Here is a 20,604-nt window from a genome sequence, read left to right as displayed (position 1 = left end):
CTCCCTTACAAAAATATCCCGCAGGTAAAGACTATTAGACACAATTCATAAAATGTGAAGGAAAAAAAAAGAATACTGTGAAGAATCAGAGTATTTCAGGTCTGAGTCTAGAGTGAGAAGCTCACCATAACAAATACTGTATGAACCTTCAGGCTGCCACTATGAAGAAAGCTTGAAGCAAAGTAATCCAACCAGCTCTGCTTTTTACGTCTCGGAAAAAGTCATCGCCTGTATTATTTTACATCATAGCAACACTGAATGGGGTACCACGGGTCAAAGGTTAGCTCTTTTTTAAGCTAAAAAACTAATATAAAAGGGGTTGCAGTTTCTTTCTAAAATATCTGGATATAAAGTAATTGTTCCACAGCGACCATGTATGGGCAACTAACTTCGTTGAGCTGGAGGAATTAAAAATAGCAGCTCTTTCGTTCACGGGAAGCTGGAGACTCGAGTGACTGTGAGGCGGAAGTTGGGATCAGCTGATGGAGGAGGGTCGGCTGAAGCCTGTTACTGAGTCCAAGAGAGCCATCTTTCCGACCGGAGAAAGAGTGGGGGGAGAGACGGGAGAAATTGGGGGATCCCGGCCGAACAGGCGGCCCAAACGCGTTGAATAGGGACGGTAGGAACACCGGTGACCATCGGGGGAAGAAACAGGGTTTCTTATTGCATCCGGAACGAAGACGGAACGGGAACCGGGTCGGGCGATCGAGCGAGCGAAAGACGAGCTTTAAAAAATAGCCAGCCAGCCAGCCAGCTAGCTTGCTAGCTACCTAGCTACAAAGGAAAAGGGAGAAATACGAGTGAGTGAACAAAAAAAGGGTACATTTCAGGCAAGTAATTGTATAATCATCGATAAAAAAAATACCTTCGATAATTCAATTCGGTCGATTAAGCTCTAGACATAATGTGCAATTGTGCCAAGATGTCAATATAAACAACACCAATCCTTTTCGGAGCAACTATCTTAGCTAGCTACTGTGGCACTGAGACCAGGATTAGGACTAAAGGATTCCTGCCAGAGGTTATCGGAGCATGTAATAGTATGCTAGCTATAACTATACGTTTTAGACATTACTTTGAAATGCAACACTCAATAATGTTGACAATGACAACCGTGAACTGAATAGGCAGGAATCTAGCTTGCTAGCTTACCAGTTAGCTAGCTTTAGCTAACGAGCTACATTTTGAGGTTGATTACAAGAGTGGGGATCTGTTGATTTATTTTGTATTTTGATCACTAGTTGCGCCGGTTGAAGGGACAAGTGAATCTAAAGGGGGGAAGTAAGGGCTGTATGTTCTCAAATGATTTGATCTCTGGTTAGCTAGCCAGCTAAGTGGCTCTGGAACACTGTGTCTTCTTTGCCCCCCTCCCTCACACGAATAGTCCACTGGGAGTCTGAGACCACAGCTGATCGGACCAGAAGGGGAGGGGGATCCGCAATGGGAAAACATCACTTTGTCTCAACTTTATCGCTACTCGCTAGCTTTCGTTACTTTATCTAGCAGTCGTTTACGAGTCGACACTGACAAGTAACATTAATTCTAGAAGCCTCTTATCCGGTCCAACTGATGCCAATTTGGAGAGAAATCGCCGACTGTCAATAAAGACTCTTCCAAGTGTTCCCAACAACAACCACGATGAATGCAAAATAAGTGGGGGTAGGCTCCTTAATACATCGAGTTGCAGCGACAGCGAAAAAAACACAAGGTCCAAAAAGAAGGGAGAACTCTTTGCTAGCTAGTAACATCAGCGATAACACGGGCTAGGATCAAATTGCACAAGGATTGGATACAGATCGCAATATCACCCTGACTTGCAAGACATTTTAGATAACAATTGGTTACTTTTTCTCCGACCCGTGGCACATAGCTCTAATCTGAAGTCCACAGCGAGTTAAGGGGCTCGAATTTTTCTTTTGTCCAGAAATGTAAAATATCTAGTTATATAGTGGTCTTTACGGATACGTTTATGTTTACCTAATCATATTTTCAATCCCCTGAAGTTGCTTTGTCGTGCTTTTTACCCTTTGTGTGCAGAATAATCGGGACGTTTTGTTTAGGTTTACATCCATCAAAGTATACAAATAAGGTCTAGCTGGCCAAGTTTGGAATCGCCTAAAGCAAATACCCAACAACTCGTAAACGACGTTAAAATGTGAGCTACAAGTGGGGTTTTTTTTTTATACCCGACAAAACTAGTTGGAAAGCACAACGTAACAACGCCATAGGAAGGACGTCTGTTGCTAGATATAGTAGGAAGGCTGCGGTGACTTGTCAGTGTTTTGGTTGTGTTGCGGACACCCCTCCCCCAACTTCAGAAAAACCTTGCTGGGGCTGTGCGCTGCCTGGGTCAGTTGGGTGCAGCCCTTGTCCCCCTACGTTTCGGGACAGAGGCGGTCGTGAGTGTCCAGAGGGAATACCACTAGCGGATGTGATGGAACTAATGTTCGCCGAGTGGGAAGACGGAGAAAGGTTCTCGTTCGAAGACTCGGACCGGTTCGAGGAAGATTCGCTGTGCTCGTTTATATCAGAAGCGGAGAGTCTCTGTCAAAATTGGAGGGGATGGAGAAAGCAGTCTGCGGGACCCAATTCGCCTACTGTCAAAATAAAAGGTAAGCAATGTCAATGCATTCTTTCAGTTAGTCAGTACAGATATGGATACCGTTTGATAAGAGTCAGACATTAGGCTAACCTTGGTTGTGTGGAAGTTGCACTTAGTCTACCTTAAACCCTAAGGACGGTGTTGTAGTGTTTTGAAAGCAAACAGAAAAGTAGACAACAGCCCACGCTGAGTTTGTAATCTTGCCACCACGCTGATATTTCCTTAACCACAAACAAATTTACTCATCTTGCTGTGTGGTTTCAACTGACAGTTTTGAATTATCTTTGTTATGACCTATGGTCTGTACAGTCTGTAATTCTTCCCCTGACTCTGATAACTCATCACAAGCTGTCTCAAAGCAACGACAGTCCAAAGCTGTTGACTCAACCCAGCCCTTCCCATTTATCTCCTTGTCCTCATTCGCAAGAACAGTATGATTTGTTTTTGTTGACAGAACTGTAAAAATTAAGCTCCATAGACAGCCAGTAGCCATTGCTATGTCTAATAATGCAAGTACATGTGGTTAGAGAATAAGGTTAGCCCCTCCCTCAACTGGTATAGACGGTCTGTCACTTTTGGTGTGTAACCAAATTAGATCAGTGACCCCATTTTGGTTTTTGACACTGTGCAGATTCTGCACAGGTTCAGTGATCTTCACGGTTTTGTGGGGGCGTCTGGCATGGAGGGCACAGTGAATGGGGTTCCCCTTCCAGGAGATTTAAGTAAGGGCGAATAGGCCACAAGATATCATTAGTTTTGTTTTTGGAATGAGAGCAGCTCCATACCCTGCCATGGGACCCCCTCGCTCCAGGCTCCAGAGAGGGCATGGAGTCCCCCCCTGCCTGAGGCATGACTCAAGCAGCCTCAGCTCCACACGGGAGCCCTTAGCGTCCAGCTCTGAGCACATTCTTCCTGGGCCTGAGCTGGATCTACTGGAAGGCGTCCATTTTTCAGTGTCTGCAGATTGTATTGAGGCAAAGTGACACCAGGATTCTGTCTGCTGTAGGCAGGGTCCTTTGTCTGGAGCTGTTAATCAGAGGTGAATGCGTTGCCCTCCCACTTCGGGAAGCACATTTTTTTCCAAAATATGTATTCAAAAATATTGTCTCTGATCAAAGACTTGTTGCATTAGTCAGTTATGTCAGATATTTGTTGCCTTTGCTGATTTGATGAGTTCTTATGTCAAATAGCTCGGCCTGTTTCTTGAGTTCAGAACTTGTCCCTAAGCTCCTGTTGTTGCTTTAGCCGACTTCAGACATTTGTCTGAACTAGGAGTTTTTGTTTTCATTGCCTGGCCTTTGTGCCATTTTTGCCTTTTCCACCTCAGACAGAACGGGGTTTGGGGCAAAGTAATGGCGAACAAAATAATTATTTATGCTCTAAGAAGTCCTTTATTTGGCAGCCTGAGTAATCGGTAGTCATTTGCTTATATAATGGATAAAAGCACCTTGTAAATGCAAAGAAACCGGTTTAAAACTCTTTGAAGTTCTGTTGTGTTGGTGTGTCCTCAGGCACTCGAACAGGGATTTTCAGGCAGGATTTCCAGCGTTTTTACCGGAGCTCTGGTTTCCCAGAATGCATTTGTTGACACTGAGAGTGAGTGCACACTGCTGCACAGCGTGGTTTTTGTGCCGGTGCCTAGTACCGGGCACTCCGGCAGAGAACGTTTCACAAAGGGCAGCGCAGCCTTATGCCAAAATAATAATTAATTGAAGTGTTTTTGCTTGGGAGTTTCTGTTAATTTTAAGGTCCAGAAATGCCAGTCCGGCCTCTTTGCTCAACAGGAGAGCGCAAAGCTGAAAGTATGCTGTATCTCACCCTACCCCCTACACCAACTTTCTTTGAAATTCATCAAGGTTATTTATTCTCTACCATTGATTTTAATGTGAGAAGTGGAAACAAAATGTCTGACAAAGTGCCGGAGAGGTTAACGTTGACTGGTAATTACCCGCTGTGATAAAGTGGCCATGTTTTCTGCCGTAGGTGTGGTGGGTTGAATCCGGGGTCCCGGGGGAAGGGAGGCCTGGTGGGGGCTTTCCTACGGCAGCTGCCGTGGGACAAACTGTGCGGGCACGTGTCTCAGGGAGAAGAGAGGGATTTGGGTGGGGGGGTTAAGAGGTAGGGGGGCTGGCAAAACGAAGCCGGGATAAACTTGAGCCGTGGGGCCTGTGGAGGGAGGCCGTGTGCAGTGGCGTTTGGGCTGGGGAGGGGAGGGAGGGGAGGTGGATGAGGGGCGGTTCTGTAAAGTAAAGGGGGACTTTGTCTTTTGCAGGTCACTGCCTGAGAGCTGGGATTTCGGGTTTTAGCAATAAACCCTTTTTGTTTTTAAAAAATCGAGATAATACCCCGCTGATCTTAAGCGGAAGGGCTGCCAGACTCCAGAATCCTCATTTAAAGTAGGATCCATTCATTAAAAAAAACAAAAGTGCATTAAAAAAGCGAAGCCGCCTCCTCGTCTGAATGTACGGCGGTATCATGGCTCTCCCCCCCGGTGTCTGAATGGGGCGGGGTGACGGGCGGAGCGTTATCTGGCCTGTCTGTGATTGGTCTGCTGGAACAACGCTGTCTGAGGAGCTCATTCTGTCTGCGCGCACACACACACACACACACACATATACACACACACACATACACACACACACATACACATACACACACACACACACATACACACACATACACACACACATACACACACACACACACACACACACACACAAGCACACACATACACACACACAAGCACACACATACACACACACAAGCACACACACACACACACACGCACATACACGCACACACATATACACACACATATACACATGCACACGCACTCACACACACATACATATACACATATACACACACATACACACACATGCACGCACGCACGCACACACGCACGCACACACGCACTCACACACACACATACATACACACACACACACACACACACACACACACTGCGAAAAGCAATCCCTCACCTTTTCACAGCTCTACAAAGGCACAGCTGTCTCCCATTGGACAGCGGGAGGGGGGGGGGGGGGTGTCCGTGTTCAGTCACTAGGTTACCCTCCTGTGTGCCTCCTGACTCAGTGGAGCTCAGTGACTCCCCCCGTCTCTGTTCGTCACCACGCGAGGACAGGTGGGGGCTGGAGAGCAGGTGTTTTTTTAGGACAGGCCTGTGACTCAATGTGTAGAACAGGGGTGCACAACAAGGGCCGATCCATCTCAGGATTTTTGCCAACTTCTGGTTTAATTGACTCAATCATATCTTATCTGACATATATATGAGTACCGGCTATAGCTACAGACTGCAAGTGTATCCTAATGATTTTACTGTGCTCAAGTACAATTTTTGAACCAGGGTAATTTATAGAGCTGTCAGCAAATAAAAAACAAGGCAGTTGGTTGGAACAAAAACCAGTACACGGAGCAGCCCTCAAGGACCGGAGTTGTGCACCACTGGTGTAGAACCTGGACCAGGTTTGGTTCTGTGTTTCTGTTTGAGGTCAGTCACTGTAGTCTCCCCAGGCTCTTCCGACTGCTGGTAAACTCTGTTAGACCTTATTAGTCCTGACCGTTTGGCACAAAGTTCCTAGATCCAGATTAGGCTTTGTTATAAGCACTGATTTCCAGAGAATTACCCAAAAACATGAGATTAAGGCCCAAGGCAGAACCTTCATAAAAAAAATATAATTTTATGGCCATACATATTTTAGTATTATTCTTGTTGTTATTAGACAGCAATATCCCAGAGTGCATGAAATGCATGGTTTCATAACCTATTGGTGTAGGCCTATTTCCATTTTCTTTTAAGCAGTTGGGGTAAAGTGGAATACATAATGATGTACTTGCAGTGGCACCACTGTTTTACATGGGGATGGAACCCTTGAGCAACTGGTGGAAGGTTCGAGACTAGCCTATAGCCATGATCCCCTTGTTTTAATAGTAGTTAGCCTGAGTCTACCTCTTTAGTTTGGCTCAGCAGTTGGCTCACACCTGCTCACACAGGCCAATGGTGCAGGAGGAGGAGGGTAGTGAACGCTGAGACAGGGACTACCTGCCGACTAACCCTCTCTGTGTGGCATCTCACTGTTGAAATGTATCGTGTTACTGACCTCTGTGCCAAGGGCACTTCATTATTTGTGCCAGTTTGTGGTGTTCAGGTGTTTTATCATTGAAACTTGGATTTTGCTTGGTTGGTCAAGATAAAATGCATTTATTGTCAATGAAACATGGATAATTTATTTTGTCAGTGCTGTTCAGCTGTGCATGTTTTCTTTGACACATTGGTATCGTTCGGTTAGTGTTCAGGTGAATATTTCTCAGTGACACACTGGTGTTACTCTGTCAGTAGTGTTCAGCTGTGTATTTCTCAGTGACACTGGTGTTGTTCTGTCAGTAGTGTTCAGCTGTATATGTTCTCACTGACACACTGGTGTTGTTCTGTCAGTAGTGTTCAGCTGTATATTTTGTCACTGACACTGGTGTAGTTCTGTTAGTAGTGTTCAGCTGTGTATTTCTCAGTGACACACTGGTGTTGTTCTGTCAGTAGTGTTCAGCTGTATATTCTCATAGACACACTGGTGTTGTTCTGTCAGTAGTGTTCAGCTGTATATTCTCATAGACACACTGGTGTTGTTCTGTTAGTAGTGTTCAGCTGTATATTTCTCAGTGACACACTGGTTTTGTTCTGTCAGTAGTGTCCAGCTGTATATTTTGTCTCTGACACACTGGTATTGTTCTGTTAGTAGTGTTCAGCTGTGTATTTCTCAGTGACACACTGGTGTTGTTGTGTCAGTAGTGTTCAGCTGTATATTTCTCAGTGACACACTGGTGTTGTTCTGTCAGTAGTGTTCAGCTGTATATTTCTCAGTGACACACTGGTGTTGTTCTGTCCGTAGTGTTCAGCTGTATATTTCTCAGTGACACACTGGTGTTGTTCTGTCAGTAGTGTTCAGCTGTATATTTCTCAGTGACACACTGGTGTTGTTCTGTCAGTAGTGTTCAGCTGTATATTTCTCAGTGACACACTGGTGTTGTTCTGTCAGTAGTGTTCAGCTGTATATTTCTCAGTGACACACTGGTGTTGTTCTGTCAGTAGTGTTCAGCTGTATATTTCTCAGTGACACACTGGTGTTGTTCTGTCAGTAGTGTTCAGCTGTATATTTCTCAGTGACACACTGGTGTTGTTCTGTCAGTAGTGTTCAGCTGTATATTTCTCAGTGACACACTGGTGTTGTTCTGTCAGTAGTGTTCAGCTGTATATTTCTCAGTGACACACTGGTGTTGTTCTGTCAGTAGTGCTGTGTTAGTGCTGCCCCAGGCCTGTGACAGCCCCAGGACCCTATGTGTGGAGACACAGGGCACAAGCGGCCATTGACGGCGCACAAGCCGGCGGTTCACCGGCGCCCACGTTCAGCGGCTCTGTTGCCGGGGCGGTGGAAACGGCGCCCCGGCAACACAATGTGGCCCTTTGACCGCGCGGGCCCGAGGCGGCCCGGTCAGCATTCGCGACGCCCCTCCCCCGGAGCCATCGCCGCGGCGATGAACTCCAGGTGTCAGGGCAGGACACGCCGGCCCCGGGCGCGGGAGTTCGGCCGCGCCTTTGCCCCCCTCCCGCCCTCCTGAGCGGGCCGGCGGCAGGGAAGCCGGGTGACCTGTGGAGGGGCACGCCGCTCCTCCCTCCGCTCGCTTCGACACGGGAGCTCACGCTCTACGCTGGCACTCGCCCAGCCGACAGGACCGCCAGGAATCTGTCCGCAGTCCAAGGGTGAGCTGCCACCCCCCCCCCTCCCCTCCTTAAATAGAAAAACAAAAACAAGTCCCTCGATTATTTCTGTCTTCCTCTCCTCCCGATTTAACGTCAGCCAGGGCTGGAAGCTAACTGTTTTGTTTACTGGTCACAGTGGAACAGAACTTGCCCAAGTGGCTGGTCGAGTAGACAAACTTAACATTTACCAGCATTTGGCTGGTGTTAATTTAACATTTACCAGCATTTGGCTGGTGTTAATTTAACATTCACCAGCATTTGGCTGGTGTTCATTTAACATTTACCAGCATTTGGCTGGTGTTCATTTCCCACCCTGATCAATGCTGATGGAAGCCGTGCTTTTGAGCCGCTGTGTTAGACGGCCAACAATCAGAGCTGAGCTGGTGGAGATAATGGAAAAGCACTCAGAACCTGAGCTGGGCCTGGGCCTGGTTCTGGTTCTGGTTCTGGTTCTGGTTCTGGTTCTGCTGTGGAAGATGGGTTTGCTGTGTACGGCTAGGCCTTGATGAGATTTGGGCTGTTAAGTTAAAGGTCTCATTTCCTCTCGGACACCTCCTGATTTGCGGTATGTGGGCATTAGTCAACGTGTTTGCACTCTGCCTGGTTCACTGCTGTGGATATGGACAGAACTCAAGAACGTGGACAGGGTGAGGACATGGATGAGGCACTATTTTAGGATCCTCCTGCATGATATTGTTTATTATTATGACTTGCCCCTTAAGTTTTGTGAATCAGACAGATCCAAAAATAAATAGGAGCATAGTGAGGGTCTGTTTTTGAAGCCTGGACCCAAAGGAACGAACCCTCTGAACTGGAACTGGCTCGCTGTGGCGTTGTCCTCACTTTGAGGTCAGATTCTAATTCCAGCAAGAAAAGTTTTATTCTTCGGTAAAATGCCCTTTTTGCCAAATGCTTAATGAAGAGTAGAAGTTGGCCAACACGCAGTAACACTTCGCGCATTCATGGCTCTTTAAAACCCACTTGGCCTTCAAGGACAGCCCTGCCTCCCCCTTTTAAGGAGCGTTTAATGGTGCGGTGCGCTACTTTTTTTTTTTTTTTTTTTTGTCTTCTCGGCAAACGGTCTTGGCAGAAACCGCGCGTTTGTTTTACCGGTGTCATCCTGCAGTCGGCCCTGGAAATGAAATCTTTGTTTCGGAGCGAGCGTGGCCGTCGTTGAAAGCGTCCCTGCGGCAGCCAACCGCTGCCGGAACCGCCACCAGGCTTCAGCGCCAACCGAGTCTCTGTGTCCGTCTCCCTACCTTGGCTTTGTCTGCCGATGGGAGGGGCCAGCGAGCTTGTCCTCCCGCCTTATCCAGGCTCTCCCTTTGGTCTACCAATAATCCTTCAGCTTCTCCTGTTTGCCCATGATACTTTAGCTCCTCGGTATAGTGGTTGTCCGGTTAAGTTCCTCATTGTACTGGGGTGAAATGGACGCTAGTTGAGATGTGTGGTTGACTTAAGGTTGGCAATGCGTGTGAATGGGTGGAATCGAGCGAACCAATTGGGACTGACTTGAAGATCCTGGCCTCTTAAGGTGGAGGAATGTAGGGGCTTTTCTCTTCTGTCTGACGCTCCCGAAAATGCGTTGAGCTTCTTTGGCCCACAGCTGATAATGTTGGTTAGAGAATCTGCCATCCAGTAAGAATAAGCTGCCTCTAATGGGAATAGTTTTTTTTGGAAAAGTAAGACTGTGAGTGTGTGGGCAGGTGGCACGCATTCTCCCTCCTTTATTTAGTTAACTGCAGAAAGCTGAGATTCCGCTGCAAGCATTCTGTACATTAATCTTGACGGTGGACGACACTAGTCTCAGCCGGCCAGTTGGAGGGCGGTCCGGGGGGTTTGCATACGCGCTCCTGAGATGTGACCCACCTTCACCCCGTCTCTTCCTCCCTCTTTCTTCCCCTTTCTCTCCCTCTCCGCGCGACCCTCAGATGGCCAGGTGATCCCGCTGGTGGAGCTGTCGGCCAAGCAGGTGGCCTTCCACATCCCGTTCGAGGTGGTGGAGAAGGTGTACCCCCCCGTGCCCGAGCAGCTGCAGCTGCGCATCGCCTACTGGAGCTTCCCCGAGAACGAGGAGGACATCAGGTGAGGCTGCGCTCTCGTGTGCAGGTTAGCCAGGTGAGGGTTCGCTCCTGTGTGGAGGTTAGCCAGGTGTGAGAGCGCTACTGTGTGCAGGTTAGCCAGGTGTGAGAGCGCTACTGTGTGCAGGTTAGCCAGGTGAGGGTGTGCTACTGTGTGGAGATTAGCCAGGTGAGGATGAGCTAGTGGAGGTTAGCCAGGTGAGGATACGCCAGTGGAGATAAGCCAGGTGAGGATACGCCAGTGGAGATGAGCCAGGTGAGGATACGCCAGTGGAGATGAGCCAGGTGAGGATACGCCAGTGGAGGTTAGCCAAGTGTGGATACGCTAGTGGAGGTTTGTACAGCGCTTTGGATAAAGGCGCTATATAAATGGAAACCATTTACCATTTAGATATACGCATACACACACCCCCCACAGCTGTGTGATGTTTTGGGTGTGAGTGCATAGACAGGGCCTCCCAGTGGAGGGGAGGTGCTGATGGTTGCTCCTCCCCCTCTCCCAGGCTGTACTCCTGCCTGGCTAATGGCAGCCCTGACGAGTTCCAGCGAGGGGAGCAGCTGTACCGGATGCGTGCGGTTAAGGACCCGCTGCAGATCGGTGAGCCCCCCGTCCTCAACCCCACACGCTCCGACCGCACCCCGTCCCACAACCCCACACGCTCCAACCGCACCCCATCCCACAACCACAACCCCACACGCTCCGACTGCACCCCGTCCCACAACCACAACCCCACACGCTCCGACCGCACCCCGTCCCAAACCCCACACGCTCCGACCGCACCCTGTCCCAAACCCCACACGCTCCAACCGCACCCCGTCCCAAACCCCACACGCTCGGACCGCACTCTGTCCCAAACCCCACACACTCCGACCACGCCCCGTCCCGCAACCCCACACGCTCCAACCGCACCCCATCCCACAACCACAACCCCACACGCTCCGACCGCACCCTGTTCCTCAACCCCACACGCTCCGACCACACCCCGTCCCAAACCCCACACGCTCCAACCGCACCCCATCCCACAACCACAACCCCACACGCTCCGACCGCTCCCTGTCCCTCAACCCCGCACGCTCCGACCGCACCCCGTCCCAAACCCCACACGCTCCGACCGCTCCCTGTCCCTCAACCCCACACGCTCCGACCGCTCCCCATCCCGCTCCGCTGCGCAGGAGTCCCCGTCTGACCCCATGGGCGTTCTTCGAGCGCGGCGAGGCCTGGACTTCGTCTGCCTCTGCTCCCCGGCGCCCTTCCCAGCCGCTGCGCGTTGGCCGGGGGAAGTGTTTGTACAGTACGGAGATGATGGAGGAGCCTCCGTTTCCTGACTCGTTTGGTGCGCGCTGTATTTCTCTCCCGCTGCCAGGGGGGGAAAGCAGGAGCGTAAATCTGGGCAGAAACCCCAGGCACTTGTCGCCATTGTTCACCGGGGATTAAAATGAACAATAAACGCTGTTGTCTTGAAAACTGGGCGTGTTGGCCCACACTGGCTTCTGCAGGTCGTTAGCCCGCCCAATAGCCTTTTTAACGACCCCTCGCTTAATGGATTGTTTGTTTTTTTTTCCTCTGCTCAGTCAGAGATGTTTTTGTGAAATCGGCCACTCCTCCTGTGCGATGCAGAGATGTGTCATCGCTGGAGGTGTGCCTTCCTCTGGCTGTGGGGGGTTAGCCTTTCAGGGGGCACGCAGTCTTATTTTGACTTAATTCGACAAGAAATAATGGTGACGGGTCATTAAGAAAGAGCCGGGCGAGCAGTTCATTGTGTCTGTTTGGTGAGGGGTGTTACTGCCGAGTCAGCGCATTTTTAATGTCAAAGCACTGAAAGCCCGGTGAAGCTGTGGTTGGGACTGGTTTTACTACGGCTGGGCACCCTACCCCACCCACCACCCACCACCCACCACCCAGCATCCCGCAGGATTACTGCACATTCCCTCCCTGTGAGACGTTCCCAGTCTCCTGGGTTTTCCCTCTCCCTGTGAGACATTCCCTCCTGGATTCACCTCTCCGTGGAGATCTCATTTTGGGAATAGGAAAATGCAAAAAAAAAAAAAAAAAAAAAAAAAAAGAAAAAGCGAATTAAATTCTAATATGCCCTGCGCCAGTACACTTTGCTTTTGTTTTTGTTTTTTTAAATCTGCACTCTGTATCATTACGCGCCTTGCTTGCGCTTGTCGCTGTAATGTGAGCCCTGTGGGTTAGCGCTGGATTAGAGAGCGTGTCCCAGAACAGCGGGATTATCCGCTCTGCTGTCCTCCAGCAGGGCTGTAGGTGAGCGCAGGGCCGGTAAACCAGGAGCGCTGCCGTCTGTCCGTTTCCATGGAGACGTTTCGTCTCTGTGTTGTCGCCGCTATACGGGCGGTTGCTAGCGTCTGCTTATACGCGCGGCGGCTAGCAGGAATGTCTGTGCGGTGTGTTTATTCAGCTGGGTGTTTCGCTGAGGCAGGCCAGGAGCTGTGCTCAGGGGCACAGCGTCACTGTCCCGCCTAGGATTCGAACCGCAAAACCTCTCCGTTACTGCGAAATGTGTTTAAAATGGTTCTGTGCTGTGCGTGGGGTTGGGGTGAGGGTGAGGGTTTGGGGTTAGGCGGGGTAGATGAGGTAGGTGTGGGCACAGACAGGCTGACCCTGCTGTGTCACTAAAGGCTGTTGTCCGGTTTGGGAGGTTAGCGTTAGCCTCGCGCAGGCCCCTGCAGGTAGGGCCATTCACCCTGCCGTCTAGTGAAGGTGGAGCAGGAGGGCGCTAACCTCCACCGCTCCCCCACCTCCTCACCCTCCTCACCCCTCCCACTGCTTCTCCACCTCCCTAAACCCCCCCCCCCCCCCCACTGCTCCCTCACCTCCCTAAACCCCCTCTGTGAGAGAATAAAACCAGCCGACTGAGTCACAGCGCTAACTCCGCTCAGAGTAATTAAACACTCTCAGTCCGCAGACTACCCCCCTCAGACTACCCCCCCTCTCTCTGTCTGTTTCTTTCTCTCTCTCTCTCCCCTCACACTGACTCACTTATTGACTCACTCATTCATTCACTCACTCACTCAGGCACACACGCTCATACTGACACTCACACTCTCCCTCCCTCCCTCCCTCCCTCCCTCCCTCCCTGTGGGTGTCATTGTTTAGCACTGGTAAATGGTCCTTTCTTCTTTTGGACACCAACGGCTTTTCCTCCCATATTAATGTTCCCGTGGTAAAGGTGTGAATCAGCAGCACTATTAATCTTAATTAATTGCCTAATAAAGTAATGCTTTATTCCCGGATATCTGTGAAATGAATACTGCACACTTGCGCTCAAAAGCCACCTCATTATTAATCCTGATCTTTATTGAGTCCAGTTTATTAAGTAATTTCAGTAAACACGTTCAGTAATGTCTGCTGTGTTAATTCCTACGTTTGACCGCTTCTGTGGATGTTTTGCGTTTGCGGTTTTATTGCGCTCTCGGTCTGAATTTGCTTGGGGTCTGGCTGCTGTGTGGAAGCTAACTCTTCATTTGATTGTGTTTGCTTGAACGTGTGCTGGATGTGAGTCTGCTCTGGGTTCGATTCACAATATCCACCTGCCGAATCGCTGCGTTAATGCGTTACTGACCGCAGTCTTGCTTCCTAATTACTTTCTACCTACTTGCTCCGTGTGATATATCTGGGGTCGATTTATAATGTCTGCGGGGTGCCATTTTCTTTAATTGCTCCGTTCTGTGTTTGACTGCTCTGTGTTCGATTGCTCTTTTTGTTCCTGTGCTGGATTCGTTGTTTGAGTGCTTTTTTTTTTGGTTTGGGTTCTCCGTGTTAATCTTGATTGAACCCCCACAGGGTTCCACCTCAGTGCCACCGTGGTGTCCCCCCAGGCTGGGCAGTCCAAGGGGGCCTACAACGTGGCCGTCATGTTCGACCGCTGCCGGATCACTTCCTGCAGCTGCACCTGCGGGGCGGGGGCCAAGTGGTGCGCCCACGTGGTGGCGCTGTGTCTCTTCCGAATCCACAACGTGAGTGCGCCCGCCCTCCGGAACATTCCAGCAGCTTCCCATGCCCTGACACATCTTGTCTGCCTTCCCCTTTCAAAGTTTGAGATATTTGTTGCGTTTCCTGGACAGGTTGATGTTTGCACTCATGACTGGGAGAATTTTACATTTTTGAACAGGGCGATTTTTACATTGTTGAGCAGGGTGATTTTGTTGCATTTCTGAGCAGGGAGATTTATTGCATTTGTGCGTGGGGTGATTTGCATTTGGAAACAGGGAGACTGATTTGCGGTGTGCTGTGCTGTACGCTGGACTCAGGTTGGATCATGTTCTGCTCTTGGGGGAGTTCACATTCTTTACCAGGGGATAGATCAGCCTCACCCCCACCCTGAGTATATTTCCATGAGTGTTCCTGGATAAATGACATGCGAGATGACTCATGAGATATGTCTGAGAAAGAGGAGCATGGTGTGGGTTTTACATGAGTGTGAGAGAGTGTGAGAGAGTGTGAGAGAGTGTGAGAGAGTGTGAGAGAGTGTGAGAGAGTGTGAGAGAGTGTGAGAGAGCGTGAGAGAGCGTGAGAGAGCGTGAGAGAGCGTGAGAGAGCGTGAGAGAGCGTGAGAGAGCGTGAGAGAGCGTGAGAGAGCGTGAGAGAGTGAGTGTACTCTGTGCTGTAGTGTTGAATGTGGTGTGTGTGTGAGTGTGTACTCTGTGCTGTAGTGTTGAATGTGGTGTGAGTGTTTGAGTGTGTACTCTGTGCGGTAGTGTTGAATGTGGTGTGTGTGTTTGAGTGTGTACTCTGTGCTGTAGTGTTGAATGTGGTGTGTGTGTTTGAGTGTACTCTGTGCTGTAGTGTTGAATGTGGTGTGTGTGTTTGAGTGTACTCTGTGCTGTAGTGTTGAATGTGGTGTGTGTGTTTGAGTGTACTCTGTGCGGTAGTGTTGAATGTGGTGTGTGTGTTTGAGTGTACTCTGTGCTGTAGTGTTGAATGTGGTGTGAGCGTGCGTGAGCGTGCGTGAGCGTGCGTGAGCGTGCGTGAGCGTGCGTGAGCGTGCGTGAGAGTGTGTACTCTGTGCTGTAGTGTTTGGTGCAGTAGGAGGGTGGAGTGGTAACTGTATAGGACTGATATGCCCAGTTAGGGCCCAGCACAGGCTGTTCTTGGGTGATTTTAATGGCCTGCCACCTCCTAGCCAATAGCCTTCCGGCAGCCAGCCAACAGCCTGCCAGGACCCAGCCAACAGCGTTGCCAGTAGCCAAACGGTAGCCAGCCAATAGACTTTCAGAAGCCAACCAACAGCCTTCCAACAGCCAACCAATAGCCTTCTAGCACCTAGGCAAACAGTGTTGCCAGTAGCCAAACAGCAGCCAGCCAATAGCCTTCCATCAGCCTGCCAACAGCTAGTCAGTGGCTCGCCAAACAGCCATCCAGCAGTTAGACACTTCAAAGCTCTCTGTTCTATAGACCCTCTCCCACATTCACTGTGGTTTCCAGAGGAACATGTGTGCTGTTTCCCATGCAGGAAATCTCCAGCAAACGTAACTGTGGAGAGACTGTTTAATGCGGTGAGCCATTGAACCAGGATTCACATACAGTCATCTGAGAGATGAAAAACGATCTGTTATTCATGAAGGGGTTCACTTTTTCTGCCAGCCCACACCACCTCAACGTCAATTTCTGATTGTTGAAATTCATTTTTAATTTGCCGATTTCAAGACAAGGTGAAATACTAGCACAAGATGTGACGTTCAGCAAACAGGCCCTCGTTTTAACCGAAGACCCCTGAACGGTTTTTGAGTCTTTCTTGTCAAGTGTCCCAGTGAACACCCACCTGGGCGGTGTCCTCCTCTGCTCATGTGGCAGGCTGTTAGTCCTGACTTCTCTGAAGCCTCTGAGTCACGGGTCTGACCCGGTTTTCCCAGCATGCCCTGTGCGAAGGAGCATGCATGCTGCTGTAGCGTACATATGACCTGTATCGTGACCCACGCCAGCCGCGGTAGATTTAGTCTCGAGTCCCCTGGATGAACAGTCAATTGATTAAGTGTTCTCAGTCCCCAGACAGGCTGCCTAGCCTCTTCTGCCCTCTCCTAGCCTCTGTGATCTCTCCTTCCTCTGCCTCTCTCGCTTTCCCTCCCCCTCTCTCACTCTGTCTCTCACCCCCTCTCTCACTCTGTCTCCCTCTCTCACTCTCTCCCCCTCTCTCACTCTGTCTCTCTCAAACTCTGTCTCGCTCGCTCTCACTCTGTGTCTCTCTCTCCCCCTCTCTCCCCCTCTCTCTCACTCTCCCTCTCTCTCTCTCTCTCTCCCCCTCTCTCACTCTCTCCCTCTCCCTCTAATTTAGTTTATGATTTTGTTTTTTTTTGGTGTCTATATCGGGGATTTGTGGGCACCTTGTTTTTTTATTAATAAGGTTGTCAAAGTCCCTCACCCACTCCTCTCTCTCTCCTTTCTTCTCTCCCTCTCCTTTCTCATTCTCTCCCTTCCCCCTCTCTTCTCTCTCCCCCTCTCTTTTCTTCCGCGTGCGCGCGTCTCTGCGAGTCGGCGCGAGTGCCCTTTCCTCTGCGTGTGCGGTGCGGTTTTCACAGAGACTTATCGCTGCCTTTATCTTCACAGCTGCATGCTCCTGGAGAAAGCCCCCTCCCTCTCCCTCCCTCCCTCTCTCTCTCTCTCTCTCTCTCTCTCTCTCTCTCTCTCTCTCTCTCACCCTCCCTCTCTCTGTCACCCCCACGCACACCAGGGCAGCGCTGCCCCACAGCCAGCCGGGCTCAGATAAGGGGGCAGGGCGTGAAGGGAAACCACTCGGTTCGGCTTGGCCCACCTGCGGCTCGCTGAAACTCCCACCGCATGATAACACTGCTTTGTTGATACAGAGCTGAAAAGGATCTCACACCTACTCCGTTTGTCATTCCGAATTAGTTTTCCCCCTTTAATATAGTTTTGAGAATTTGTTGTTAATAGCCGTGCAAGGGCTGTGCAGGATTTCAAAAAGGAGATGGTCAGTAGTGTGCCTGTCTTCATTCCCGTGATAAGAAGCTAATCGAAGTGTCGCTGTCCCTATCTGGCTCCGTAGCTTCAAGATTATACGATTATTAGTGCATTTCTTTATTGCTTCTGTTTAATTCAGACGCACATTGATTTGTTGTACAATTCAGCTGCTAGCCTTTTATTAGTAGTTCTAATGTAGGTTGCCTACAAACACTTTATGCACAATCAGTCTGTAGATCAGTATGGATTGGACCGAGAGCATTCTGGATGAAAAGAGAAATTGTTGCTCCCTCCCATTTGATAAAAGTTAACTCCCTGCCACCCAAGCCAATAACATGGATACCAAGTGCAACGAAAAGATAATACTATCTTTCACGTGCACTTGTTCTTTTTTTGCACCATGTGTTTGTTATACCATGAAATATATTTTTGCGAGTCCATCTTGTCCAATCCTGTATACAGGGTGCAATTGGCATCTCTTACCTTATTGCGTTCATGTTCATTTTAATGACCTTTTCATGAGAGGCCCCCTGGCCTGGAACGTGTGACTGGCTGTAACCTGCACGACATTGGCCCACCTGCCTGTAGCCGACCAAGCGGGGGTGGCTACAGGCTTGGAGAGACACATTATGACTGTTGCATTGTTGGTAACATTTGTGGTTGTGGCTTTAAAAGCTGCTTTACCCCCCGCCGGTGCCCCCCCCCCCCCCTCTCCAGGCTGTGTGCATGGGCGTGCAGTGGCAGCTGAGGCAGAATCTGTCACGTGCTGATAATGCCACACAAACAGAGAAACAGCCCTGAGAGAGCTGGAGTCACTCCGCATTTACCCTTAAATACACACCCTGAAACAACTACAGTCACTCCACATTTACCCTTAAATACACACCCTGAAAGAGCTGGAGTCACTCCGCATTTACCCTTAAATACACACCCTGAAAGAGCTGGAGTCTTTTTGTTGTTGTGCCTAATCTGAATGGAAGAGCTGGAGGTCACTTCAGGTTTATGGCTGGTTGGAAGCCGGTTAAACATTCACACCATTTATTGGGTAATTTGCTAATTTCATGCTTCTTGTCCAAGGAAGATGGTATCCAAATATATATATATATATATATATATATTACATTTGGATTTTATATATTTACAGATCATCTATAAAAAGGGCTGTATTTCCTGCACGGTTCACCTACATGTAAATACCCTCAAATTAAAGCTGACAGTCTGCACTTTAACCTCACATTCATTGTTTTATCCAGTGTACTGGAGTACAGACCCAAAACAAAAATGAGCCACTGTCCCAATACTTTGGCTTTAATGCCTATATATTCACGTAGTGTAATACATGTTTTCAGGTTTATATTTAAGGATCTTGAGAAAGAGAGAAAAGAGGGAGTTCACAGAGGGGAAATGGGGACAGATTAGCAACAGCTCAGTGTTTAGACCACCAGTGTGCATCTTCTGAAAAGTGTGGTTTTTATTGTGCGCATATCGTGGGTGTGTTTTGTAATGTGCGCACGTAATGCTCTTTGGGTATGCTGTGGCTGCTCGCCGCTGGTTCTGCGCTTTAAAAGCTGAGCAGGTGTGAAGGGAAAGGTGGAGGAGGGTTTTGTGGTGAGTCTGGGTGTGGAGGCAGTGTTTGTGAGGCATCCTCTGAGATATCTGTGCTCTGGGGGGGGGGGGGGGGGGGGGGGGGGGGGGCAGTACTGATACAGCTCAGGTCATATTCAACCCTCAGCCCTTTTAAGTGTACTTACAAATATCTGTTGCTTTTCACTATTTACAGATCTTCTTGCACGATTTGGGGAAAAAACAAACAAACAAACAAAAAAAAATGTGTTAGCTATGAGCTTTGACTCACAGCAGGTAGAGCTCTCAATGCTAGGATGCCCATTTGACTACATTTCCCAGCAGCACATGGGGGGGGGGGGGTGTGGTCTGGAGCCTGACTCTCTGATTGGTTGTCCCCCTGTGCCCCAGGCCTCGGCGGTGTGCCTGCGCGCTCCTGTGTCTGAGTCCCTGTCCCGCCTCCAGAGGGACCAGCTGCAGAAGTTTGCTCAGTACCTGATCAGCGAGCTTCCTCAGCAGGTGGGTCCCGTGGGTTTCCCCCAAAAAAACACACGCCAAATATAATTTCTGTTCCCTTCTCCTGTATGATTCTTTGGGATGTTGCTCAATATTCTTTTTTGCAGACTAGGGGTGTCCGATCAGAACTGACACGGTCGGTGTGGGTGCCTGTTTTTGTTTTAGCCCAGCATTACGACAGCTCATTCACCTAATGAACTAATCATGATCTTCTGTGAAGACCTTTTATAAGTAGAATCCAGGCCCAGGCCTGGGTAAAATACGTAATTGTTTTGGATTCAAATACTTTTCTACATTTTATTGAGCTTGTCTGTTGTATTGGAACCTATGCAATGCATTTAGAAAGTGCAAACCCCTCCTCGGTTGGCTCCGTTGCACCAGGCAAGATCGATCAAGCACAGAAAAGTATTTGAATCCAAAACGGTTACATATCTGACCCAGGTCTGCTGACAACTACTGGTAGGCTGTGGGTGCCTTAAGTAAGTGACTTCAAATGGGGATCATTTCAAGTTTCTTTTCAGTTTTTCTAGATGGTTCAATAATCACAGGTCAGAAGAGGCACATATCCATTGTGGGTGAATCTATTGCACTTCATTATTCGATGGTAGGTGTATTGGTGATGGGATGTGTGGAAATAATAGGCAAGATAAAGATGAAATGTCACTGAATAAAAGAAGTTCATCCACAGGGAGTCAATACGCCCGTCAGTTGTTTTTTTTTATTTTTCTGACCTTTTGTTGTGTGTGAAAACACGGTCGACTTGCTGAAATGTCCCTTTTCTGAGTGCCCGTGTTTCTAAAGGTTATTGTGTCCGCTGTATTGGAAAAGCTTCAGTTTAAATGTATAGTGTTAAATGGGTTTCTTTAAGTTTCCAGGCTCAGGGTTTGTGTTGGTTGCAGTTCCATGCCTGGGCAGAGACCCTTTCAGGATTCTTGTTTGTCTTTACACTTGGTCTCAGTAACTCAGAGAAACACTGGCTCCTTTGTCCCATAATGCACTATGGTAAGCCGTTAGTTGTTGGTAGTGTAGTCTTACTCTCCACTCAAAGGTTGCTTGTTCTTTCCGGGGCGAATGAAAGACCCATGTTGGACAGAAGACGTGAATTCTGGCGGTGTGAGAGGGGTCGGAT

General features: G+C 49.1%; 1 protein-coding gene across 1 annotated transcript in view; it reads left to right on the top strand.

The window, feature by feature from the left end:
* Nucleotides 1-474: 474 nt before the first annotated feature.
* The window catches only part of zswim8 (zinc finger, SWIM-type containing 8), a 39,758-nt gene continuing 19,628 nt past the window's right edge, over nt 475-20,604 (top strand). The window contains exons 1-5 of the mRNA XM_061227957.1: nt 475-2,612; nt 10,310-10,463; nt 10,963-11,057; nt 14,265-14,437; nt 19,371-19,478. Of these exons, the coding sequence (XP_061083941.1) occupies nt 2,435-2,612; nt 10,310-10,463; nt 10,963-11,057; nt 14,265-14,437; nt 19,371-19,478 (708 nt within the window). The 5' untranslated portion in view covers nt 475-2,434. The remainder of the gene's footprint in view (nt 2,613-10,309; nt 10,464-10,962; nt 11,058-14,264; nt 14,438-19,370; nt 19,479-20,604) is intronic.

This window comes from Conger conger, chromosome 18 (genome assembly GCF_963514075.1).
Source record: "Conger conger chromosome 18, fConCon1.1, whole genome shotgun sequence".
Lineage (NCBI taxonomy): Eukaryota > Metazoa > Chordata > Actinopteri > Anguilliformes > Congridae > Conger > Conger conger.
This window is presented reverse-complemented; position numbering and strand designations above follow the sequence as displayed.